General features: G+C 37.4%; 1 protein-coding gene across 1 annotated transcript in view; it reads left to right on the top strand.

Moving 5' to 3' along the window:
• Positions 1 to 24,364, top strand: part of Dnah12 (dynein axonemal heavy chain 12) — a 206,294-nt gene that overhangs the window by 87,801 nt on the left and 94,129 nt on the right. The window contains exons 31-39 of the mRNA XM_035452634.1: positions 3,269 to 3,378; positions 6,922 to 7,105; positions 9,396 to 9,536; positions 13,345 to 13,428; positions 13,940 to 14,128; positions 16,496 to 16,615; positions 18,661 to 18,849; positions 23,384 to 23,535; positions 23,874 to 24,012. Coding sequence (XP_035308525.1) covers positions 3,269 to 3,378; positions 6,922 to 7,105; positions 9,396 to 9,536; positions 13,345 to 13,428; positions 13,940 to 14,128; positions 16,496 to 16,615; positions 18,661 to 18,849; positions 23,384 to 23,535; positions 23,874 to 24,012 — 1,308 coding nt within the window. The remainder of the gene's footprint in view (positions 1 to 3,268; positions 3,379 to 6,921; positions 7,106 to 9,395; positions 9,537 to 13,344; positions 13,429 to 13,939; positions 14,129 to 16,495; positions 16,616 to 18,660; positions 18,850 to 23,383; positions 23,536 to 23,873; positions 24,013 to 24,364) is intronic.

The raw sequence follows: 24,364 nt of genomic DNA, 5'->3' as shown, positions 1-24,364 counted from the left end.
CAAAGTCACAAGTAACTGCAAGGCACTCCAAATAGTTTAAACAATCTTGAAAGAAAAAGAAAAAAAAGTGGAGATAAAGCTCACTGTAGAACACAGGCTCACCTTTAGCAAGTTAGTTCAGACACAGAACCAAAAGGTGAGCAAAAAGAAAAGAAAAAAGGTAGGAGGACTCACACTTCAATTTCAAACTCAATAAAATGGTATTTGACTAAAAGTGACACCTAAAGATAGGCATATATAACAACAGAATTGAATTTGCAGTTAGAGGAAAAAACTCATACTTACTAATTTTTTTGACTAGATATCAGGTCAACTCACTGGGCTAAGGAATAATTTTTCTAAAACCCAGTACTGGTGCAACTGGGTAGTCACATTGGAAATAATGAGAGGGACCCCTGTCTCACACGTGCAACAGTTTTTTCTTTTACTGAAAATAGATTCATTTTTCTCACATAATATATACTGACTACAATTTACTCCCACTCTACTCCTCCCAGTTCCTCCCCTCTGATCTGGATTCACTCCCTTTCTGTCTCTCATGAAAAAACAAACAGGCTTCTAAGGAATAATAATATAATATAATAAGTTAGAACTAACACACCAGAGTTGTACAAGACAAATAGAAGGAAAAGAGCCCAAGAGAAGGCACAAGAATCAGAGAGCCACCCATACACATACCAGGAATCCCATAGAAACAACAAACTGGAAGCCCTTATATACACAAAGGACCTATTGCAGACCCATGTAGGCCTTGTGGATGCTCTGTGAATCCATGAAAGCTTTGATAATGTTGGTTAGAGGCTTTTGTTTCCTTGGTGTCCTCCATCCTCCCTGGCTCTTGCATTCTTTCCACCTCCTCTTCCATAGGGTTCTCTTGCCTTGAATGGAGGGAGGGACTTGATAGAGACATCCCATTTAAGGCTGAGTGTTCCAAGGTCATTCACTCTTTGTATAATTCCTGGCTATGGGTCTCTGCATTTGTTCCCATCTGCTGCAGGGGGAACCTTCTCTGATGATGACTAAGCAAGAATATAATGAGTATATAGCAGAATGTCATTAGGAGTCATTTTATTGCTATAGTTTCTTTGTGTGTTGGGGTGGGGGGTTAGAACAGTAGCATTTGGTTTTAGCCTAGTCCCTGGGCTATTTGATCTCTGATTCTTAGTCACCCAAGCAGCATTAGGTTTGGGTTCCATTTCATGGATTGGGCCTTCAGATATTGGTTGGTTACTACCACAAGAGTACCTTACTGTATGAAAGATGATGGAAGTAGGAGTGAAGGCTTTGTGTAGGAACTAGCTTGACTTCTGCGTGTTCAATGAATTGTGTAGGTGTTGTATTCAGCAATGGGGCTGTTTGTGGAGAACTAGTCATAGTCTTGGCAACAGTCTGGGTTGTTTGGTTCCCATGGCTCTACTTTAGCCAACCACTCAATTAGATGTAACACAATCCTGGTACTGGAAGCTTCATTTGCTGGTTGAAACACTGTTTTCCCCATTATTGGTAATTTCATTTGGATTACCTTCATGTATGTATGTGTGTGTATGTATATGTATGTATGTATGTATGTATGTATGTATGTATGTATGTATGTATGTATGTATTTTAGGAAGCTTCTATTTTATTAGGTTTCCATACTACCTTTCAAATGTCCCTTAACTTTAGCTGTCTCTCCTCGAATTCATCATCCCCATCTCCTCTCCTCCTTTCCACTCAATCCTCCCATTCCAATCCCATCCATCCTTAACTATCTATTCTATTTCCTTTTTATAACAAGATCTATCTGTCCCCCTTACTCCCTGCTGCACCTATTCTCTGTGATTCCACAGATAGCTTCTTTGTTTTCATTGACCTAACAGCTAACATCCACATAGAAGCAAACGCATACCACATTTGTCTCTTTGGCTCTAGGATACCTCACTCAAGATGTTTTTTTCAAGTTCATCTATTTACCTGTGAATCTTGTGATTTCACTTTTTTAATGGCTGAGTAATACTCTATTGTGCAAATGTACCAATTTTCTTTATCTATTCTTCTGTTGAGACACAGTTGTTTCCAATTTCTGGCTATTATGAATAGAGTAGCAATGAACATGGTTGAGCAAATATCTCTATGATAGGATGAAGCATATTTTGGGTGTATTCCCAGTAGCTGATCTTGGGGTACACTTTTAACAGTGAGTTTCATCCTCCCATGTTTTTGTATGCTATCCAGCTGTAGTATAGGTCTTTTCCTTCAGCAGAAATTTATTTTGGGGGAGGGGGATTAGCACAGGGTTGAGACAGAGTCTCACAATGTATCTCTTGCTGGCTTGGATCTCACTATGTAAAACAGACTGGATATATATATATATATATATATATATATATATATATATATATATATATAATAATATATATATGCTTTTGCTCCCAAGTGCTGGGATTAAAGGTATGCACTACATTAAAGAGGACTTTAAAAGAGCTGTTGCTGTGTTTGGCCAGTGTCTTACTAGAGTCTCTATTGCTGTGTTGAAACGCTATGACCAAAATCATCTTGAGGAGGAAAGGATTTCTTTAACTTATACTTCAGTATCACAGTTCATCACTGAGGAAGTCAGGACAGGAATTCAAACAGATCAGGAACCTGGAGGCCGGCTCTGATTGCAGAGGTTGTGGAGAAGTGCTGCTTACTGGCTTTCTTCTCATGGCTTGCTCAGCTTGCTTACTTGCAGAACCCAGGGTTGCATCACCCACAATGGGCTGGGGCCCCCTACATCAATCACCAATTAAGAAAATGCTGTACAGGTTTACCTGCAGTCCAATCTTATGGAGACATTTTCTCAATTTAGGTTCCCTCCTCTCAGATGACTGTATCTTGTGTCAAATTGAGTTGGCATTAAACTAGCCAGAACACCAAAGAAAGAGTAACCCATTTATGAACTTAAGTTCCTTCAGAATAATTTGTATCTACAATACTTTATGGCTCTTAAATTTTAAATGATTTTTTTAGCTTCTCTGTTTATTCCTTGCTATGGTATGAAGGATTCTCTAGCATATTCTTTTGCATTTTAACCAAAAATAGAATTTGGGCAAACACCATTAGAAAGAACTGTTTTTATTTAACATACATCCAGTGCTAGAATGCTATGATCATTAATAACTTACATTGACATATTAACAGCATTGTAGTTTTATTTATTCTTTTTAATTTGAAAAAATAAAACTTTCTGTCTCAGTGATTTTAATAACATCTCATAGGAACACATTCCATTTTTATTTTATTTCAGGAATTTTTGGAATGTGCACGTGAAACCTGCGAAGCACATAATATTCAACCTGTTAAATTTTTTCTTGAAAAAATGATTCAGACATATGAAATGATGATTGTTCGACATGGGTAAGGATTGATTATCTGCCATAGTTTGATGTTATTTTAAATTAAACTAAAGAACAAAAAGAAGCAATAAACTTTTATTTATGAATGCTAGAGAACAAATAGTTTCTCCTTTCTCAGTAGCTTACAGCATAAACCAAAGAACCAGGGATGGGGAGGCATACCTGTAACCCTCATATGAGGCAGGAGGATCTTGTATTCCAGGCCAGATTGGCCTATATGCAAAGATCCTGTCTCAGAAACTAGAGTAAACACAACTCACACTATTAGGTAACAATTCTGAAATCCACTTGGACACATAATGGCCCCATTTAAGAGATGGATTTATTGTGAAACTAATGGAGTTTAAGCTTCAGGGCCTCTTCCTGGTAGGGAACCATCCAAGAGCTGTAAACATTTTATGTATATAACTTATATTATAAGGTATTATTAAAGTAGATATGTAATAATTTTGAGCCACAGACCACCCTAGCCAGGTATGGGAGTCCCTGGGATGAAGGTTCTTGAATAAGTGGGTAAGGATTCGGGGGTGACAAACAGAAACAAACACAGAGGCAGTTTGAATCTGAGTGTATTTTGCAGTTCTCAAACAAGGTTTTTTTATAGAGATATTTTCTCAGGGGATGTTTTTGCTAAACAAACCCAAACATATGACATTATTGTTACTTGGCACAGTGACACAGAAATCCAAAACATAGAATCATCCAGGGTTAATAATACATAAAATTTGTCCTTGATTAGTCAAAACATAAGACCAACATAGTATCATCCAAGGCTAACCACATATTTCTTAAATCAAATTAATATATTTTTATGGTCAGTTATTGTTTAACATATATTACCTAGTTCTTGTGAGTTTTTGAAGTATTGAGCTATTTTAACTATTTTAACTTTTTCTTATTAAAAGCTTTCGTTACCAGACACTTGAGCCCACTTTCGATGACACATGTACAGCCATATGACATTCTATTGTTGGGAAAGTTTTTACTATTTGTACTTATGTGAATGACGTGAATGATTTGGAAAGTGCTGGTTTTTCCTGAGATGAGGTCATGGTTAGTAACCCCATCTCAGGGGATGGTTTCTTATCTATTTCTGTTGTTTGAAATGTCAGCATAGGCTTTTAGGAACATTTCGTTAATGTGAAAAAAGGAATAGAAGAACAAACAAAAATTGCCACGAGAATCACAGCCCAATATTTTTCTCTGGCTGAGAGTTCCACAACTGTTTCCAGGAGACCTCCTTCTTTTGAAGTTATTGCCTCAGTCTGTGGAACTTGTTATACAGAATCTACTGGATTTGGTGTGGCAAATTTGTGTACGTGTGTGTGTGTGTGTGTGTGTGTGTGTGTGTGTGTGTGTGTGTGTGTGTGTGTGTGTGTGTTTCCTTTACAAGATCTCTTAAATTGTGTAAACTTAAGGTTCTTTTTAACATCTTGGATCTAACTCTTCTTGATTTTTCTTTCTTGGGAAGCACTTTCTTTTTTAATTTTTTTTTATTAGTTCAAATTAGGAACAAGCTTGTTTCACCTATCAATCCCTTCTCCCTGTCCCTCTCCCTGTCCCTGTCCCTCCCCTCACCCCTCACCCTTCCTCCCCCACCCCCGACCTACCCCCACCCCATCCACCCTCCACTCCCCAGGCAGGGTAGGGCCCTCAAAGGGGGCTCCCCAAAGTCCACCACATCATCCTAGACCGGGCCTAGACCCTTTGGGAAGGACTTTCTAATCAGCTGTATTCCAAGGGACTCAACCTTTGAAAGGTCTTCCTATTTTTGTCTTTTCTCCTCAATATGCATGAGTTATCAACAAAGAAAAATGTTATTTGTAGTAGTTGAAAAATGATTCAAGCCATTTTCTGCTTACAGAAGTTAGGGTCTAATAATCATGATTTTTGAAAAGTTAAAAAGGAAACAACTTTGTATTATGCAGCATTTCAAATGTATACTAAAATGAGGGAATAGTAAGTCAATCCTTATGTATCCAGGATTGAACACCTATATATGTTGTTAGACCAGAATCAGGAGGTAGAAATCAGTAGATATCTTCAGAAATTTAATCAGCTTTTATGTGTTTTATCCTCCATCTGCCCTAATTACAGTTTTATTGTCATATTTCTCAAAATCTTGTGGTAACCTTAATCCTGCCAGGCTTGATTTGACACCTCTAGCCTATTTTCATCAAGTTTGTTCTCCTGTAATGATTACGTAGCCCTCCTTACCATCAGCTTTTATTTCTATGGCTTTGTTTACCCACAATCAGTTAACAGCTGTATAAAATATTAAAGGGACAATTTCATATTTTGAGAGAGAGAGAGACTAAACGCTGTCATACAATCTTCTCAAAGTATATTATTGTAATTATTCTACTTTATGACTAGCTACTGTTAGTCTCTCACTATGTCCAATTCATAAATTAACCTTTATAATAGTTCTGAATGTGCAGGTAAAAAACATAGTATTATATACACTTGTATAGTACAAATGGTCTTGGGTATCTACTGGTGGACTAGAACATAATTCCCAAATATTGGGAGACTCCTGTACTAAGAACCACATCAATCCTTCATAGATTTTAATAATGTGATAAAGTAGCCCTGTCCTTTATAACATTCTGAGTTTTCATTGTTGAAAAGTATTCTTGGTGAGTTTTTTTTCCAAAGTGCATGAAAATTCTATAGGTCCCTGAATTTCTGAACTCTATTTAGTTTCTTATTAAATCCAGCTACATCTTTCCATTGTACCTAATAACAGTGTTCACTACCCTTCCCCCCTTCACTAGGTGTATTATCTGTCTTCCAAGTTGCCTAAGTGGTTAAATTCATCAAATGTTTTACCCTTGTATAACAACAGTTGTCAATCATTTATACTCTAGAAACTTAATTTGCCCTGGCTTCTAAGCCAATGCCTTATATTTCTTTTATTATTGCAAGAACATCCTCCCACGAGCTGACTACATTGTAGGAACAACCAGCCAAAATGTTAGTGATTTACAATGCAAAGGCATAGTTCATTTATAGGTTATCAGGGAGACTCTGTTTATAATAGTCACAAAGAGTAGCCACCATCTCTCCATTGTGGATTACATTTTTGCTAGAGAGGTGACAGAGCTCTGTCAGTTCCCTTACTGGGAATTATCTACCTTGTATGATTCATTGGAATTAGTCACCTCATGTTTCCACAGAGTGGCAAGGAAGCCTGTGTGCCAGGAGGTCTGGAAATCTTTGGCAAAGAGCACTTTGCCACTACAACAATTGAAAGCTTTAGAAACAGTTCTTCCCATGCCTTGGGTTTTATTTTAAGAATATATAAATAGTAAAATTTTATTGTCATTTAGACTCTCTATACTTTTTGATAGTGTTATGAATGTGGAAAATTCAATGTAGTCTCAATCAGTTTAAGGGAAGTGTATTTTATCTATCTGAGGAAACATTTTAGAGATTCAAAAACTATATATGGTGATTAACACAGAGTGGTGTTTTCTATGCTGGTATAAATAATTTAATTGGCCATATTTTTACCATCTTATTGTATAACTCTCTTTCATAGTTTTATGCTGGTAGGAGAGCCTTTTGCTGCTAAGACAAAAGTTCTGCATGTGCTGGCTGATACTTTAACTCTTATGAATGAACGCAACTATGGAGAGGAAGAAAAGGTCATGTACAGGACTGTAAACCCAAAGTCAATTACTATGGGCCAACTTTTTGGGCAGTTTGACCCAGTGTCTCATGAGGTAATCTACAAAATAACACCCTTGCACATTTTTTTTTTAACCAATTAAAACAAAGCAGCTGTTTATTTTTGGTTTGGCATTCAGTATTTACAAAAAACAAGTTGTGTTGCCCAGGTATGGGTTATTGTATACAAGAAAAAGTGGGGTGCAGAACTAAATAGAGAATTCTCAACAGAGGAATCTGAAATGGCTAAAAGACACTTAAGAAAGTGCTCAAACTCCTTGGCCATCAGAGAAATGCAACTCAAAACAACTCTGAGATACCACCTCACACCTGTCAGAATGGCTAAAATCAAAAATACCAATGACAATCTATGCTGGAGAGGATTTGGAGACAAAGGAACATTCCTCCATTGCTGGTGGGAGTTCAAACTTGTAAGACCACTCTGGAAATCAGTATGGCAGTTGCTCAGAAAAATGGGAATCAGTCTACCTCATGATCCAGCCATTCCTCTCTTGGGTATATACCCAAATAGTACATGTTCATACAACAGGGACATATGTTCAACCATGTTCATAGCAGCATTGTTTGTAATAGCCAGAACCTGGAAACAACCTAGATGCCCCTCAACTGAAGAATGGATAGAGAAAATGTGGTACATTTATACAATGGAGTACTACTCAGCAGAAAAAAGCAATGGAATCTTGAAATTCGCAGGCAAATGGATGGAACTAGAAGAAACCATCCTGAGTGAGGTAACCCAGTCACAAAAAGACAAACATGGTATGTACTCACTCATATATGAATTTTAGACATAGAGCAAAGGATTACCAGCCTATAATCCTCTTCACCAAAGAAACTAGGAAACATGAAGGACTCTAAGGGATAAATGGACCCCAGGAATGGGAAGTGGCATGAACTCCTGAGCTAATTGGGAGCATGAGGGTAGGGGAGAGGGAGCTGCCACAATAAGAGCAGGAGAAGAAGAGTAGAGGAGAGGAAATGGAGGAGCAGAAATATTGAGTTGGGGGAAGAATAGAGGAGAGAGAGCAGGATGAGAGATACCATATTAGAGGGAACCACTATAGGTCCAAGAAGAGATCTGGAACTAGGGAGATCTCCAGAGACCTACAAGGATGACACGATCTGACAATCCCCTTTAATTTTTTAAAACAATCTTTTTTTATTTTACATACCAATCCCAGTTTCCCCTTTGTCCCCTCCTTCCACTCTTCCACTTTTCCTCCATCCCATCCCCCATCCACTCCTCAGAGAGAGTGAGGCCTCCCACAGGGAGTCAACAAAGTCTGTCACATCACATTATCACATTGAGGCAGGAACAACGCCTTCCCCTCACCCCACCCCCACCCTGGTATCTAGGCTGAGCAGAGTATCCCTCCACAGGGAATGGGCTCCAAAAAGCCAGTTCATGCACTATGCCCCACTGCCAGTGGCCCCATAAACTGCCCAAGCCACACAACTGTCACCCACATTCAGAAAGCCTATTTTGGTTATGCAGAAAGCCTATGCAGTTTTCCCCACTGTCAGTCAGTGAACTCCTACTAGCTTGGGTCAGCTGTGGGTATCCCCATCATGCTCTTGACCCCTTTGCTCATATTATTACTCCTCTCTGTCTTCTACTGTACTCCGGGAACTCAGCCCAGTGCTTAGCTGTGGATCTCTGTATCTGCTTCTATCAGTTACTGGATGAAGGTTCTATGATGACAATTAAGGTAGTTATCAGTCTGATTACAGGGGAAGGCCAGTTCAGACTCCTTCTCCACTATTACTTAGAGTCTTAGCTGGGGGCATCCTTTTGGATTCCTGGGAATTTCCCTAGTGCCAGGGTTAGTTTTCCCTAACCCCATAATGACTCCCTCAATCAAGATCTCTCTTTTCTTGCTTTCCTTCTCTGTCCTTCCCCCAGCTGGACCATCCCATTCCCTCATGTTCTCCTCCTCCTCCCTACCCAGTCCCCTTTTACCCTGCCCCCACCTCCACATTCCTGATTAACTCAGGAGATCCTATTTCCCCTTCCCAGGGGGAATCTATGCATGTTTCTCTTAGGGTCCTCCTTATTACCTAGATTCTCTGGGGTTGTGACTATAGGCTGGTTATCCTTTGCTTTATTTCTAATATCTACTTATGAGTGAATACATACGGTGTTTGTCTTTCTGGGTCTGGGTTATCTCACCCAGGATGATTTTTTCTAGTTCCATACTTTCCTGCAAATTTCAAGATTTGACAGTGCATATTAAAGCAAGAAACTAGAAGTATTTATATGGTTTTTAATGATAAATTCAATTTACTTTATGAAGGAAGCTTTTTAGCTTTTCCTTTTTTCCACAGTGGACTGATGGTATTGTGGCAAACACATTTAGAGAATTTGCCTTAGCAGAGTCACCTGACCGGAAGTGGGTTGTATTTGATGGTCCTATTGACACTTTGTGGATAGAGAGTATGAATACAGTCTTGGATGATAATAAAAAGGTAAATAACTACTGTTTTAAGCAGAACTTATTCAGATAATTAAGCAATTCTAGGATTATATACTTAAGCTAAAGTGTGTAAAAATTGAATACACTTGTAAATTGTCTTCAGTAAAGACTATGCTATAATAAGCCTTTTGTTTTTAATAGAATAAAAGTGTATTATATTAAAGCTACTGTGTTAACTAATAATTGTCTTAGTCACTGTTCTATTGCTGTGAAGAGACATCATGACCAAAGCAGCTCTTATAAAAGAGAGCCTTTAACTGAGTGCTTGCTTGCAGTTTCAGAGGAATAGTTCATTATCATCATGGCAGGAGCATAGAGGCATGCAGGCAGGCACTGGAGCAGCGGCTGAGAGCTGCATCATGATCCAAAGGCAGAGAGAGATAGTCTGGGTTTGGTGTGGGCTTTTGAAACCTCAAAGCCTACACCCAGTGACACACTTCTTCCAACAAGGCCACACACACCTACTAGTCCTTTCAAATAGTGCTACTCCCTGGTGACTCAGCATTCAAATATATAAGCCTATGAAGGCCAATCTTATCACAACCACCATAGTAATCTACCAGCAAATCAAAATGAACTGGAGAGATTGCTTGTCATTAAGAACACTGACTTCTCCTCTGGAAACTGATGACCCAGAATCTGTGTTTGAGTCCCAGCCCCCACATTGTGGCTAGCAGTCATCTGTAACTCAGTTCTTGGTACTATATGCACAGATATACATGTGAGCAAAACACTCATACCCATAAGAAAGAATTAAGCTATTTCAATTTTATAGTTTCATACAGAACTTTAATATTTTAGAAGAAGATGAAAGTCTCATTTATTTTTTAAAAAAGTTGAATACTTTAGTTTTTATCTGTAAAATGTTACCCTGGGACATAAGTTGATATGTAAAAGATAGATACTATGATTTTAATGTATTTGTATACTTTCATGACTGTTACCAAAACAAAGATGCATAAAATTCTCTGTACCCAAAAGTTCATTCATGCACATTCCAAGTCAGTATATTTTCTAGAGATCATCACTTAATCAGTAATAATTGGTTTTAGCAGGACTTCCTATGAATGGACTCATATTCTTTATTGCTTTCCTATTTTGATCCATGTACATGAGGTGTTAGTATTGTATTCCACTTTATTCCTTATTCCTTTTCATGTCTATATTAGTATTCTCCTATCTGTATCTCAGCTTATTTCCATACTTGTTTTGTGACACTGGGGACTGAATCCTAGGGCCTTCATATGCTAAAAAGTACTCTATCATTAGGTCATTTGCCCTGCCCTGTTGATTTCCATACATATATGAAATGACTGTCATAATAATTAGTAAATTTATTTAATTAGTCTCAAATTTATGTTCAAGTACCTTATCATTGCTGGTCATTATATTTTTCCTTATTTTTACTCAGTAATATTGATTGCACTGAGAGTGGAAAGTAAACTGACAAGTATTGATGATTCAGAAAGCAAGAATTAATCAGTAGAATGAAACATAAGAATTTAAACTCAAATATAAGGGTGCTCCCCAATTAGAGGAAAGGGGGAGTATGGCCAGAAAGTTTGGATATAAAAAAAAAGAAAGTTTGAATATACAGGGTTGATGGTGAAAAATGAAAAACAATCCTAATGACAACTTGTCTTTGTGAAGTGGTAAGCCTCAGTTCTTTGCAGATGTAAGAAGAAATGAAACGTTTTTGTTTTTGTTTTTTTTTTTTTTTTCTGGGAGTGGGGAAGCGTTTCAAGAGAGGATTTCTCTGTGTAGTTTTGGAGCCTGTCCTAGAACTCCCTCTGTAGACCAGGCTAGCCTTGAACTCACAGGGATCTGCCTGCTCCTACCCCCTGAGTGCTGGGATCAAAGGAGTACACCACCACTGCCCAGTGAAATGAAACAGTTTTAATTAACCATAGTAGACTCTGGGAAACAGGTCTGCTTTAGCAGTGGTTCTCAACCTGTGGGTCATGACCCCTTTGGAGTCATATATCAGATATTTACATTATGACTCACAACAGTAGCAAAATTATAGCTATGAAGTAGCAATGAAATAATTTTATGGTTGGGGGTCACCATAACATGAGGAACTGTATTAAGGGGTCACAGCATTAGGAAGATTGAGAACCACTGGCTTAGGGAAACATAGAAGTATGTATGTGTGGGTAGTGCTGGTTAAATTAAAAGGCTTAACTCACAATTCATTCAACCAAGGGCTGTCTTTGTGAAATATTCTCTACAAATAAGCAGCCTGGGCTTAGGTAAAGGTAACGCTGCAATCCTGGAAGTACACAAAGACTTGAAAGACTGTAGCAGGAGAATAGTAGAAACAATGGACATAAAGCAGAGTTTACCTAACAAAGGAGACAAAACCTGCCATGATGAGAAATTCCTTACAAAAATGAGGAGAAAGTGTATTAGGGAGAAAGAATTGGTAGGAATAGAGGAGTGGAAACTGTAATCAGGATATATTATGTAAGAAGAAAATCTATTTCTAGTAAAAGGAAAAAGTGTATTTGGTGTCAGTGGGAAAGAGAACTGGGTGGTTGGGAACTGTGGACAAGAAATTAAGATGCTTGAATTTAGTGGCTCAGAATTACTTAGTTTTTTTTTTCCAAGAGATAAATTTCTAGGTATATGAAATGAATGGCTGGAACAAAGTAAATAAAAAACAAATGAAGACAGGATGGTAAGGAGCATAACATAAGTTGCTATTGTTTTAAAATGTTCGTCCTCATGAACCCTGGCCCAGGCAGGAATTAGAATGAGATTGGGCCAACTGCTGAGGGCTTTGATGAGAAGAGAATCCTTAGGGCCTGTTAGGTGACAGCAAGGCAAGGGTTGCCAGACGGCTGACTTACACTTGATGGTTAAGTATAAGTAGCTGGTTGACAACACAGTAGATTGAGTGACAATGTTATCCTAACTTGGTAGCAAGGAGAAGAGTGTTTACTGGCATAATCTGATATACATTTAAAAGTATTGTAGATGAGTTCTCTCAACTAGAACTTTCTACAATTATGGAAATGCCTGCGCTGTTAAGATAGTCATCAATAAGTCACATGTGGCTTGTTAACATTTCATTTGCAGAATGACTTAGTATAGTTGGAGAACTGAACTTGGAGTGGGGAGATAGCCCAGAAGTAGAATGCTTGCCTAGCATGCTTAAGGCCCTCACTTCATCTTTGGCACCAAGAAAATAAAAGTGTTAAAGAACCAAACTTTAAACTCTATTTAATTTTACATTGGCAAGTTAAATACAAATAGCTCTTCATGATAGTAACTACCATATTACAAGGCTACTCCTTGCCACACTATTTTATACCTAAGGACTTGAATCCAGTAATGTTAGATGCTTCACTATTGACATATGACTAGACAAGGTAAACCTGAGTCTATAATGGTGACTGTAGGAGTGAAGAGGAAACAGAGAGAAAAGTAGATGTAGGAAAAACTTTGTAGTGAAAATTAATTTGACATATGGATAGTTGGTAATAATAGTTACTAATACTATCAAAATTTCATGATCTTTAAGCCAAGGAGCTTGAGATAAGGTAGCTTTAATAATAATGTAAAAGATAAGAATTTTAGAGAAAGGATGAATTCAGTCAATAAATCCAAGTTTTGAACATATTTGATACGAGTGTTTTAGATTAAGGAAGATAAGGAGACATCATAAACATGGGACTAGACTAGGGTTTTTTCTGGCTTCCAGGCATACTCATGTCTTTATGTCATAGCACATGCTTTATCTATAAACAGATTAATTCTATCTAAATTTTAAATATTTAAAAAATATTTGCCTCTAGCTTTGCCTTATGAGTGGAGAAATCATTCAGATGTCCCCTCAAATGAGCCTCATCTTTGAAACAATGGACCTTTCACAGGCTTCTGTAAGTTCTTATTATAATAGTATTTTGTTTGTTTGTTTATTAATTCATTAATTGAATCAAAATATTTTATTTTGTGTCCCAAAGTGGCCTTAATACCGGGGATAGACAGATGAATAAGACTCAATGTATATTTAAAAAGGATGAAAAGCATGCTAATAAATAATCCCAACACACAGTTACACATACTCCCTCTAAGAGTATGGAGGGGACTGAATACCCATGGGGGCAATTGGAAGAGAAAGACCTTAGAAGATGTTTGTGTCTGACTTCGTCTTCCAGAAGATTCAAGACTTCTTGAGGGAGATTAGTTACGTTAGTTTCAAATCATGACTGGATGATACATAAACTTGAAGAGGTGTAAGATGTCTAAGGACATGACTGAAAATAGTTTTCTGTACAGGGAACATCTAGTGTGTGCTAGACTGTAGAAACAGGCAGACCTAGATCATGAATGGACTTAGAAGTAGTAGCTGATAATTGTCAGTTAAAGAAAGATCTGCTTTTTCTCCAGCCTGCCACCGTCAGTCGTTGTGGCATGATTTATTTGGAACCTTCACAGTTAGGATGGGAACCAATTGTGACTTCATGGTTGAATTCATTGGAAGAGCCTCTATGTGAACTAGAGCATCAAATTCTGCTGAAAGAACTTTTCAAATGGCTAGTACCACCTTCTTTAGTATTTCGAAGGAAAAACTGCAAGGTAACAGCACTGTAATTCTCTGACTTACTACAGTTTCTAAAGATTCTGTTTAGCTTACCTAGATCTACAGTCACTATTGTAGAATGACTGACTAAAGCCAGTTTTTTTTTCATTACCTTTGTTTTATTTATTTATATATTTATTTTGGTCTTGACCTCATTATGTAACTGAGGATGACCTTGAACTTCTAATCCTCCTGCCTCCACCTTCCAAGTTCTGGGATTACAAGCATGTTCCTTCCATGCCTAGCCTTCTTTGGTTTTATATTGCTTAAATTACAAATTACTTAAAAGGTTAAATTTACTTTAGCTAGAATATTTGTATCAAACCATAGTTTCTAGACCTTTAAAATCCTAATTACTTCCTACATTTTAAAAATATTTTAGCTGCTAGAGAGATGGCCTAGTGGTTAAGAATACACACTGCTGTTGTAGAGGATCCACATTCAGTTCCCAACACCCATGCTGAGTGGCTCACAACTGTCTATCACTCCAACTCCAGGGGCTCTGATGACTACCTACCCTCAGATTCACACACACACACACACACACACACACACACACACACACACACACACACACACACACCAATAAAAATAGATTTTAAAATATTTCACATATGTCTTTTTAAATTCACCTGAGTGTTTAGCATTTTATGAAGATACTTTATGCTGTGCTATTTTCCTAAGACTGTCATAACAAATTATACAAATGTGTCTTCTTAAATAAGAGAAGTTTACTTTCTCATGGTTCTGGAGATTAGAGGCTGACATTAAGATGTTGGCAGAGCTGTGCTTCCCCAGAAATGCTAGAGAGAATCTTTCCTTTATCTTCCAGATTCTAGTGGTTCCAGTTCTGTGGCTCGTGGCTGCATAACTCCAGTCCCTTCTTCTAGCTTCACATGCCCTCTCTCTGTGTCTCTTCTCTGTGGCACTTGGGGTCTTAGATTTCATGCCTATTGGATAATTCATAAGATGTCCTCATCTCTATATTCTTAGTTACAGCTTCAAAGATCTTTTACCATAAATTCTTGGGATCATAAGGTAGAAGTGTCTTTTGGAAGACCACCATTCAGTGACAACTACCACTCTTGCATGAGTACACATGCACACTTAATATATTGATATAGAAAGATACTCAATGGCTTCCCATCCTAAAATATGATTTTAGGAAGAGAAAATATATGGTATTAAAAGAAAAATGCTATACAATTCCATATTACAAAGATTATTTAAGGTGACTTCATAGGAAAAATAAAAGTTCTTAGCAGTCTATCAGTTTTAAATTCCTAGTACTATACAAATAAACAATACAAAAGAAGCTCCATCTTTCCAGGTTATGAATGATGGGTTTTCTTTCGGTAGTTATCATATTCTCTATATGAAGCCAGTTCTAAAGCAATGTTGTTTTATATCCTCTTTGGTAATCTTTCCATTTGTCTTCTCTCCAACCATTTCCATACTTCAGCCTTCCCTGGAGAGTGGCCTCAGTTCTGACTTCCCTCCTACCTGGATCATCACAGTAGCATTGCTCTGGTGCAGTGTAAACCTTACAATTAGAATGGAGATTCTAATCACCCACCTATCCTGTTTCTTCCCTACTTAAAAATCCTTCTTTGGAACTTTCTTCCTATGATGACCTTTAACAAAGCCCATATAACTCCTGGAGTACGATTCTTGTCTGCTTCCGAAGCATAACTTTTTTTTTTGTCATCCTGCCTTTACATCCCCTAAGTCTGTATCTGTTTGTACTTGTTATATAATTTATGGCCTTAAACATCTCCCCTACTGTATTTATCTAACTCGTATTTCCCTTGAAAATTCAGTTCACCACCTTCTTCTTCCTTGGGAAGGCCTTTTGTTTTTTATACTTCTTCAGTTTCCCTAAAAACAATTTCTGAGCCCATTTTTACACTAAGTACTCTATCACCATCTCTCTCATCTGAGACTGACTCCTTTATATAATTATCTCACTATATTACACATTCCTGTTTTGTTTTAGTGTTGCTCCTTTTCAGGGATCATGCCTCTTATTTCCACATCTCCCAGCTTGCTCCAAGGCTATAAATATGTCTTTCATAAACATAGAATAAATAATTGAATGAATGTCTATAAGAGACTTAGAATTATCCTTAGAATATTGTTTATTCTTGTGTAATACCTAATTTCCATTTGTCATGGGATTTAAAATAAGAATACATAGTGTACAATTTTGTCATATAATAAGTCAAACTAAAAATCTTTGAAAAATGTTTTTATTGTACCTATATATGTCCCTACATTTGTATAAAATGAAATATTTACTTGCATTTCTTCTCCAAATAAGATGGAAATTTTTTAAAAAGCATTTTATTATTTTCCCTTTGCAGGAACTGATTCCTACAAGTAACATCAATGCAGTTGTCTCTCTCACACGCCTCTTTGAGACACTTCTCTGTAGTGTGCTGGAAAGTGAACCCACCAGCAAGCACACTCGTATTTGGATTATGGTTGGTTTTATATTTAAGGTGGTTTTAAGTTAAAAATAAAATGTGGTTATAGAAAATAATATTTGTATTTGAAAAGACCTTTACAAGATCCAGAGCAGTTTTTTGATGATCACTGAAGAGTAGCTGAGGATGCTAAGTTAACCTGACCTGGCATTCTGATTCTAAAAAACAACTCTAGCGAAAGTAAAATATGTCAGAGTGAACTCAAACTGTGCCATTCTTAATGAAAAACCATATGTTGATAGTCCCTTAATGTCGTGGTGCAGTGTTAAGCTCACTTTCTTTAAATTAATTGATTTTTTTGTCTTAATGCTAAGCAGGCTTATAGGCAGCATAGAAACTAGCTATGAAAGACTGGGAGAAAGTATCCAACCAGATAGGTGGATACAGGCAGAATCCATGGAGGCCTTTGGGAGCATTAGTAGTAGTCCTTGTTAGCTAGTGTCTAGAGTTCAAAAATCAGAGACTATGGCAATCATGAGCAGAAGTTACCAAAGGGAGACAAAAGAAAATTTTAAAAATCTCTGTCCCTGTCTATGCCTTTCTCCAATCTACCACCTTGTTCTTAATGCACTCTACCCTTCCTTCTCTTCCATTATGTGGCAATATCATTTCCCTCTCATTGTTTTTCCTCCACCTTGTTGCTAAAGAAAATAAAAATAAAAATAAACAATCTACCTCTTAGGTAAGGGAGATAGCTTAGTGAGTAAAGGCACTTGCTGCCAAGATTGACAAGTTTCATCTCTGGGAGTCACATGAGTGGAAAGGAGAGAGTCAACTCCTGTCAGTTGTCCTCTGACCTCCACTCATGTACTTTTGCATACACACACACACACACACACACACACACACACACACACACACACACGTACACACACATACGTACACATACACACATACATACATACATACATACACATACCTACATACATACACACACATACATACGTACGTACGTACACACATACATACATACACACACATACATACATACACGCACGCACGCACGCACGCACACACGCATGCACACAAAAATAAAATGGACCACAGTCTCTTAACTTTGGAAACTCTCTCAGACGTCTCACAGTCCAGGCTTTCCTCTTAACTGTGACCTCCCCCTTTTCACCTTCCTTTTCACCTCACACCCCTTCACAAACATGTTATGTGAAGTTTGTTTATATGTTTTCTCCTTATATTTGGAGTTGTCTTTTCAGGTCTATCTCTTCACATTCTTCCATGGCCATTACTGTTTGCTTTCATAAAACTATCCCAGGAATAGTCCATCTATATATAATTTCGTGTATTTCCAGAAAATGTTTCTTCCTTGATAAACCCAAACTCCCAGCTTTATCAGATGGCTCAGAATCACATCATAAGACTTATATAGATTGATTCCTGATTGAAAATTTGAGGGCAGTGTTTTTGCTAGCCATATAAAAATGTACACAGAATAAAATTTAAAAGTCAAAAGCATATTTTCCATTTGTACCAATCTCCCAGCTACCCTCAAGGTAACTATTGTTAGTGCCCCACATAGCCAAGCCTTGTAAAGACATTTTGTGTGTGTGTGTGTGTGTGTACTCTTTCCTGTATATGTATTTTATGTCAATATTTACTAATTTGCATGTCACTTGCAATATGTTTTGATTTTTCTGTATCAGTGTTACAGAGTTGTACCTTTTTTAATAGCTGTATATATCCATCAGTGTGTGTGGCATACTCTAAATAACCAGATTTCCAGTTGAAGAAATAGTGATGTAATAAATATTTTTATACCTATATTGGTTTTCACTGGTAGGAATGCATTTGAGGATGAATTAAATAGATGTCCCTAGGTCATTTGATGTAGACATTTAAGTTTTTATCACTATTGCCAAAGAAATGATTCTTTATATAATTTAGCTATACAAAGCACTAATTTATTTATCTGATGACCTTTCCCAGTAATGTAAACAGGCCTTAACATGTTAAATTTTAGTTATTTCCTCTGAACTTTCTTTAAAAATAGTCACTATAAGTTAGCTTTTTTTTTTTTTCACCAACAGGCCTGCTTTATATTCTCTTTGATTTGGTCAATTGGAGCAAGTTGTGATACACAAGGCCGCCTTGTTTTTGATAATTTCATCCGATCCATTGTAACTGGGAAAAATGAAGAAAACCCAATGCCAAACTCTGTGGAAAAATGGGAATGCCCATTTGATGAAAAAGGCCTGGTCTATGACTACATGTATGAGGTATGACCTAAAGTGCATACATATTAGGACAAAATGTAAAACACAAAGCCCTGAGTTACAGTGCCTGCGTTTTCATCAGAGTCGAGATTCCCTTGGTGAGATGCTTAGTCCCTTCTTACTTCCCCTTGTAGCCTTGTTCTAGTCATAGTTTATGATGTCACATGCAACTTTAGTTTACTCTCCGCTCTGTGAAAGAATTCATAAAAGCCTTCTTTAAAACACATATTTAATCAATTATCTTATTCATGAAAATTTTATTTTACAACCATAAAATCTAATTAGAGCCTTGCTTATAATTTTACCTAATTTATAGAAATCTAAAAAGAGACAGGACTCAAACCCAGATAGCAGTGGAGAACTAATTCCTTCATCCAAATCGTATAAACATTAAAATTTAAGAATATGACCAAAAGCAGTTTTATCTTTATTAGTCATAGAAGAAAGCCAGTGGGATAATCTCTAAAAGTGAGTAATCAAGAGACAACAATATAAGCATGTTTTCTAAAAATTAAAAGTAAATATCAAAATATCCAGTTTAAATAGGTAAATGTGGTTTCCATTGGGAAAGAGAAAATGGGAATTGAGAACTGTTCTTTTTCTTAATCTTTTTGTTTGTTTGTTTGTTTCATTTTGTTTTTTTGAGACAGGGTTTCTCTGTGTAGCTCTGGCTGTCCTGAAACTCACTCTGTAGTCCAGGCTGCCCTTCCTCCTGAGTGCTGGGACTAAAGGTGTGCACTAACCACACACAGCGTCTTTTTCTTAATCTAATAAAACTTTTGAATCTGAAATACATGTCTGTATAGCTTTAATATGACTCTAAAAGTTTTAAAAAATGAATTACTGAGCCAGTGAGATGGCATTGAGTAACAACACTAGGCACACAAGCATGAGTACCTGTGTGCTACCATGTGTGTCCCACAGGGGAAGGAGAGGATGATTCCCAACAGTTGTCCTCTGACCTCCACATGCATGCTATGGCACCTGTTTGTCTAATAAAATATAGCAACAAATTCTTAGCACCAGCTATAGCACTGGAGAAGGTCCTAGATTCTGGCTACTTTGCCAGTAATTAACTTTTATAATTTGATAATAGGAGACCTGGGGATCTACAGGGAAAAGGGAAGAATAATCAGAAGAAAATAATGGTTGAGGCTGGTACTGATTGGAAGACAAGACAGCAGCATGTTCAACTAGTGGTTCAAAAGACTGCAGTTAGACCCAAGCCTATCGCCTTGCACAAAACTTAAGTCAAAATGGATCAAAGATCTCAACATAAATCCAGCTACACTGAACCTTTTAGAAGACAAAGTGGGAAATACCCTTGAATTAATTGGTACAGGAGACTGCTTCCTGAATGTTACACTAGTAGCACAGACACTGAGGTCAACAATTGATAAATGGGACCTCCTGAAACTGAGAAGCTTCTGTAAGGGAAAGGAGACAGTCAGCAAGACAAAATGGCAGCCCAGAGAGTGGGAAAAGATACTCACCAACCCCACATCTGACAGAGGGCTGATCTCCAAAATATACAAAGAACTCAAGAAGCTGTTCTCCAAAATACCAAACAACCCAATTAAAAAGTGGGGTACAGAACTAAATAGACAATTCTCAATAGATGAATCTAAAACTGCTGAAAGACACATAAGAAAGTGTTCAACATCCTTAGCCATAAGGGAAATGCAAATCAAAACAACTCTGAGATACCATCTTACTCCTGTCAGAATGGCCAAAATCAAAAACACTAATGACAGTTCATGGTGGAGAGGATGTGGAGAAAGGGGAACAATTCTCCACTGCTGGTGGGAGTGCCAACTTGTACAGCCACTTTGGAAATCTGTATGACGACTCCTCAAGAGAATGGGAATCAGTCTACCACAAGATCCAGAAATTCCACTCTTAGGCATATACCCAAAAGAAGCACATTCATACAACAAGGACATATGTTCAACCATGTTCATAGCTGCACTATTTGTAATAGCCAGAAACTGGAAGCAGCCTAGATGCCCCTCAACAGAAGAATGGATAGAGAAAATGTGGTACATTTACACAATGGAGTACTACTCAGCAGAAAAAAGAATGGAATCTTGAAATTGGCAGGAAAATGGATAGATCTAGAAGAAACCATTCTGAGTGAGGTAACCCAATCACAAAAAAAGACAAACATGGTATATACTCACTCAGATGCGGATTTTAGACATAGGGTAAAGGATTACCAGCCTATAATCCACACTGCCAAAGAAACTAGTAAAGAAGGAGGGCCCTAAGAGAGACATACATGGTCCCCTGGAGAAGGGGAAAGGGTCAAGATCCCCTGAGCAAATTGGGAGCACGGGAAGAGGGGGAAGGGAGCTAGGAGAATGAGAAGGGGAGAAGAGGAGGAATGCAGAGGATATGAGGGAGCAGAAAGGTTGAGTCAGGAAGAATACATGATAACAAGAATGGAGATATAATAGAGGGAGACATTTTTGGTTTACAGAGAAATCAGGCATTAGGGAAATGGCTGGAGATCTACAAAGATGACACCAGCTAACTATCTCAGCAACGAAGGAGAGGCTACCTTAAATGCCCTCCCCTGATTATGAGATTTATGACTGACTTATATGCCATCCTATACACTTCAACCAGCAGCTGGTGGAAGTAGAAACAGACACCCATAACTAATCACTGAACTAAACTGGAACCCAGATGCAGAGAAGGACCAGTGAAGAGCACAGAGGTCCAGACCAGGCTGGTGAAACCCACAGAATCAGCTGACCTGAACATCGGGGAACTCTTACTCCCCAGTCTGATAGCTGGAATACCAGCATGGGACTGATCCAGACCCCAGGAACATGGGTTTCTGTGAGGAAACCTCAGAAATATATGGGGCCTCCTGTAGAAGTCCAGTATTTATCCCTAGCATAGGTGTGGACTTTGGGAGCCCATTCCATTTAGAGGAATACTCCCTGAGCCAAGACACACCGAGGTGGGCCTAGGCCCTATCAGAAAGAATACAATAGACACTGATGACACCCTATGGAAGGCCTCACCATCCAGGGGGAGCAGAAAAGATATGTGACAGATAAGGTTTTAGTTGGTGGGGGCGGTAGGGGAGGACTGGTGGGAAAAGGGAACTGGGATTGTCATGTAAAATAATCCTGTTTCTATTTCAAATAAAAAAAAAGTTGGGAAAAAGAAATAATAAATAAATTTTTGTTTTGTTTTCTCTTGTTTTTTTTTTGTTTGTTTGTTTTTTGTTTTTCAAGGTAAGGTGTCTCAATATAGCCCTGGAGGCCATATTAAACCAGGCTGGCCTTGAACTCAGAGAGATTCACCTGCTTATGCCTCCAGAGTGCTGGAATTAAAGGCATGCTTCACCACTGCTTAGTATGAATTTAAAGACTATAGTAGTTCAGCTCTGCGGATTATTTTGCCTGGACATCAGCTTAGGTCAAAAAGCTAAAATGTCAAACAAATACAGAGGTCTCAAATGAATTTTTATTTTTAGTTAGATTATAGCTCATTTACTTCAAGACATGAAAGATACAAAATCAAAATCTAGCAGATTGTAACATAAGTTATACTATAATACTTTGAAATAAATACTCAGAATATGCAAAAGGACATAGTAAAGGTGTTTAGGGAAGATTAGATATTAAGAGGACATAAATTCAGCTGGCGGTGCACGCCTCTAGCCCCATCATAAAGAAGGCAGAGGCAGGTGGATCTCTGTGATTTCAAAAAATAAAGGACATAAATTCTAGATACATTGAGTTTATGATAATGTTTATATTCTTTGGATTATCATTAAAATTAATTGTATTAATTGGGTGGTAGATTCATGAATGTTTACTAATCTGCTTTATGACTGAAGATATTACATATATTGTATATGAATTATTATAATATTTCATTGTAAGGGAGGGAAATGCTACAGTTTTTTATTTGGGGGTTTCATTTAGAGTATTTAAAAATGTTTATGTATACGGGTGTTTTGCCTGCATGCATATATGTGTACTAAGTGCATGCCTGGTGCCTGCAAAAGTCAGAAGAAGGCATTAGATCCCCTGGAACTGGAGTTACAGATGTTAGCTGCCATGTGGATGCTGGAATTGAATCTGGGACCTCTTGAAGAACAGTCAGTGCTCTTAAACACTGAACCATTTCTCTCTGATTTAGAATTTTTAACAAAAACTTACTTTTCAAATAGACAGTGAAGTCCCTTCTCCAGCACTGGTCATCCAGGAATTCAGGCTCTGGCAGTGAGTGCAAATGACCTCTCAATGTTATCTCAAGTTGCAGATCCTTACTGCAGCAGCTGTCTGCTGCCCATTTGTATTTATTCTTCTATAAACTGCACATTTCTGTCCTTTATCCATCTTTCAACTGAGTTAACTTTTCCTTGTCAATAGGTAAAACGCCATTGTGTTACAGTTGTTATATTTTATCTAAGGGCTCAAATTTTAAAAAGTAAATGGTGCAAGTGTTGTACAGTTTCTTTCAGATGTAGCAAATGCATTGTTATAGTATTATTTTTAAACATTTTCTCTTATAGTTAAAAAACCGAGGCCGCTGGCTCCATTGGAATGACTTAATTAAAAGTTCCAGTTTAGAAGACAAACGTACCAAGATTCAAGATATCATAGTTCCTACAATGGATACAATTAGATATACTTTCCTAATGGATTTGAGTATTACCTATGCAAAGTAAGAAACTCTACCGTAAATGTGAATTCTAAATGTATCAGTACTATTCTAATAAAATGATAGCATTTTTACAGTAAACTTTGAGGTTCATTGTTACATGGGTTCTAGGGATCCAAACTCAAGTCATCAGGCTTGCAAAGCAAGTGCTTCTACCTGCTGAGCCATCTCCTTGTCCCTGCCTCTACTGGTCTTTCAAGAACAATTATATACATGTTGAGTTTTAGATAGAAATGACTTGACTACTATTTAAAGTCTTTTAAATACTTGAGTTTCTTTTCATAAAAATGCTTTCATATGTTCTTCCATTTTGAATTATGCTATTCATTGTTTTCATAAAGGCCACTGCTTTTTGTGGGTCCAACTGGTACAGGAAAATCAGTGTATGTGAAGGATAAGCTAATGAATCACTTGGAAAAAGACAAATACTTTCCTTTCTATGTTAATTTCTCTGCACGGACCAGTGCCAATCAGGTTCAGGTTAGTATAAAGCCAGAAACTTGAGCTTATAATTACTATACTTTATCTTATTTGGTAAATATTAAAAATTTAAAGCTATATGTTAGATATGCAACTTTGTAAATCTATGAACCAAAAGATAACACTTTTACATTAGCCCTTTATTAAGATTTGTCACTATTTTTGACTAAAGCAACAATTGATTTAACTGGAGAAGAAAATGTAAGAGACTCATGTATGTGTAAACAAGAGTAGTGGGTGTGCACAGGAGAATATCCAGTTGTTCTTTCAGTATTCTTCTGTGTGGCTTTTAGGAACATTTGCTGCTCACTTGGTTGGCCCAGCCATGATCTATTACATGCCCTTCTTTGAC

Source organism: Cricetulus griseus, assembly GCF_003668045.3.
Source record: "Cricetulus griseus strain 17A/GY chromosome 1 unlocalized genomic scaffold, alternate assembly CriGri-PICRH-1.0 chr1_1, whole genome shotgun sequence".
Taxonomy (NCBI): Eukaryota; Metazoa; Chordata; class Mammalia; order Rodentia; family Cricetidae; genus Cricetulus; species Cricetulus griseus.
This window is presented reverse-complemented; position numbering and strand designations above follow the sequence as displayed.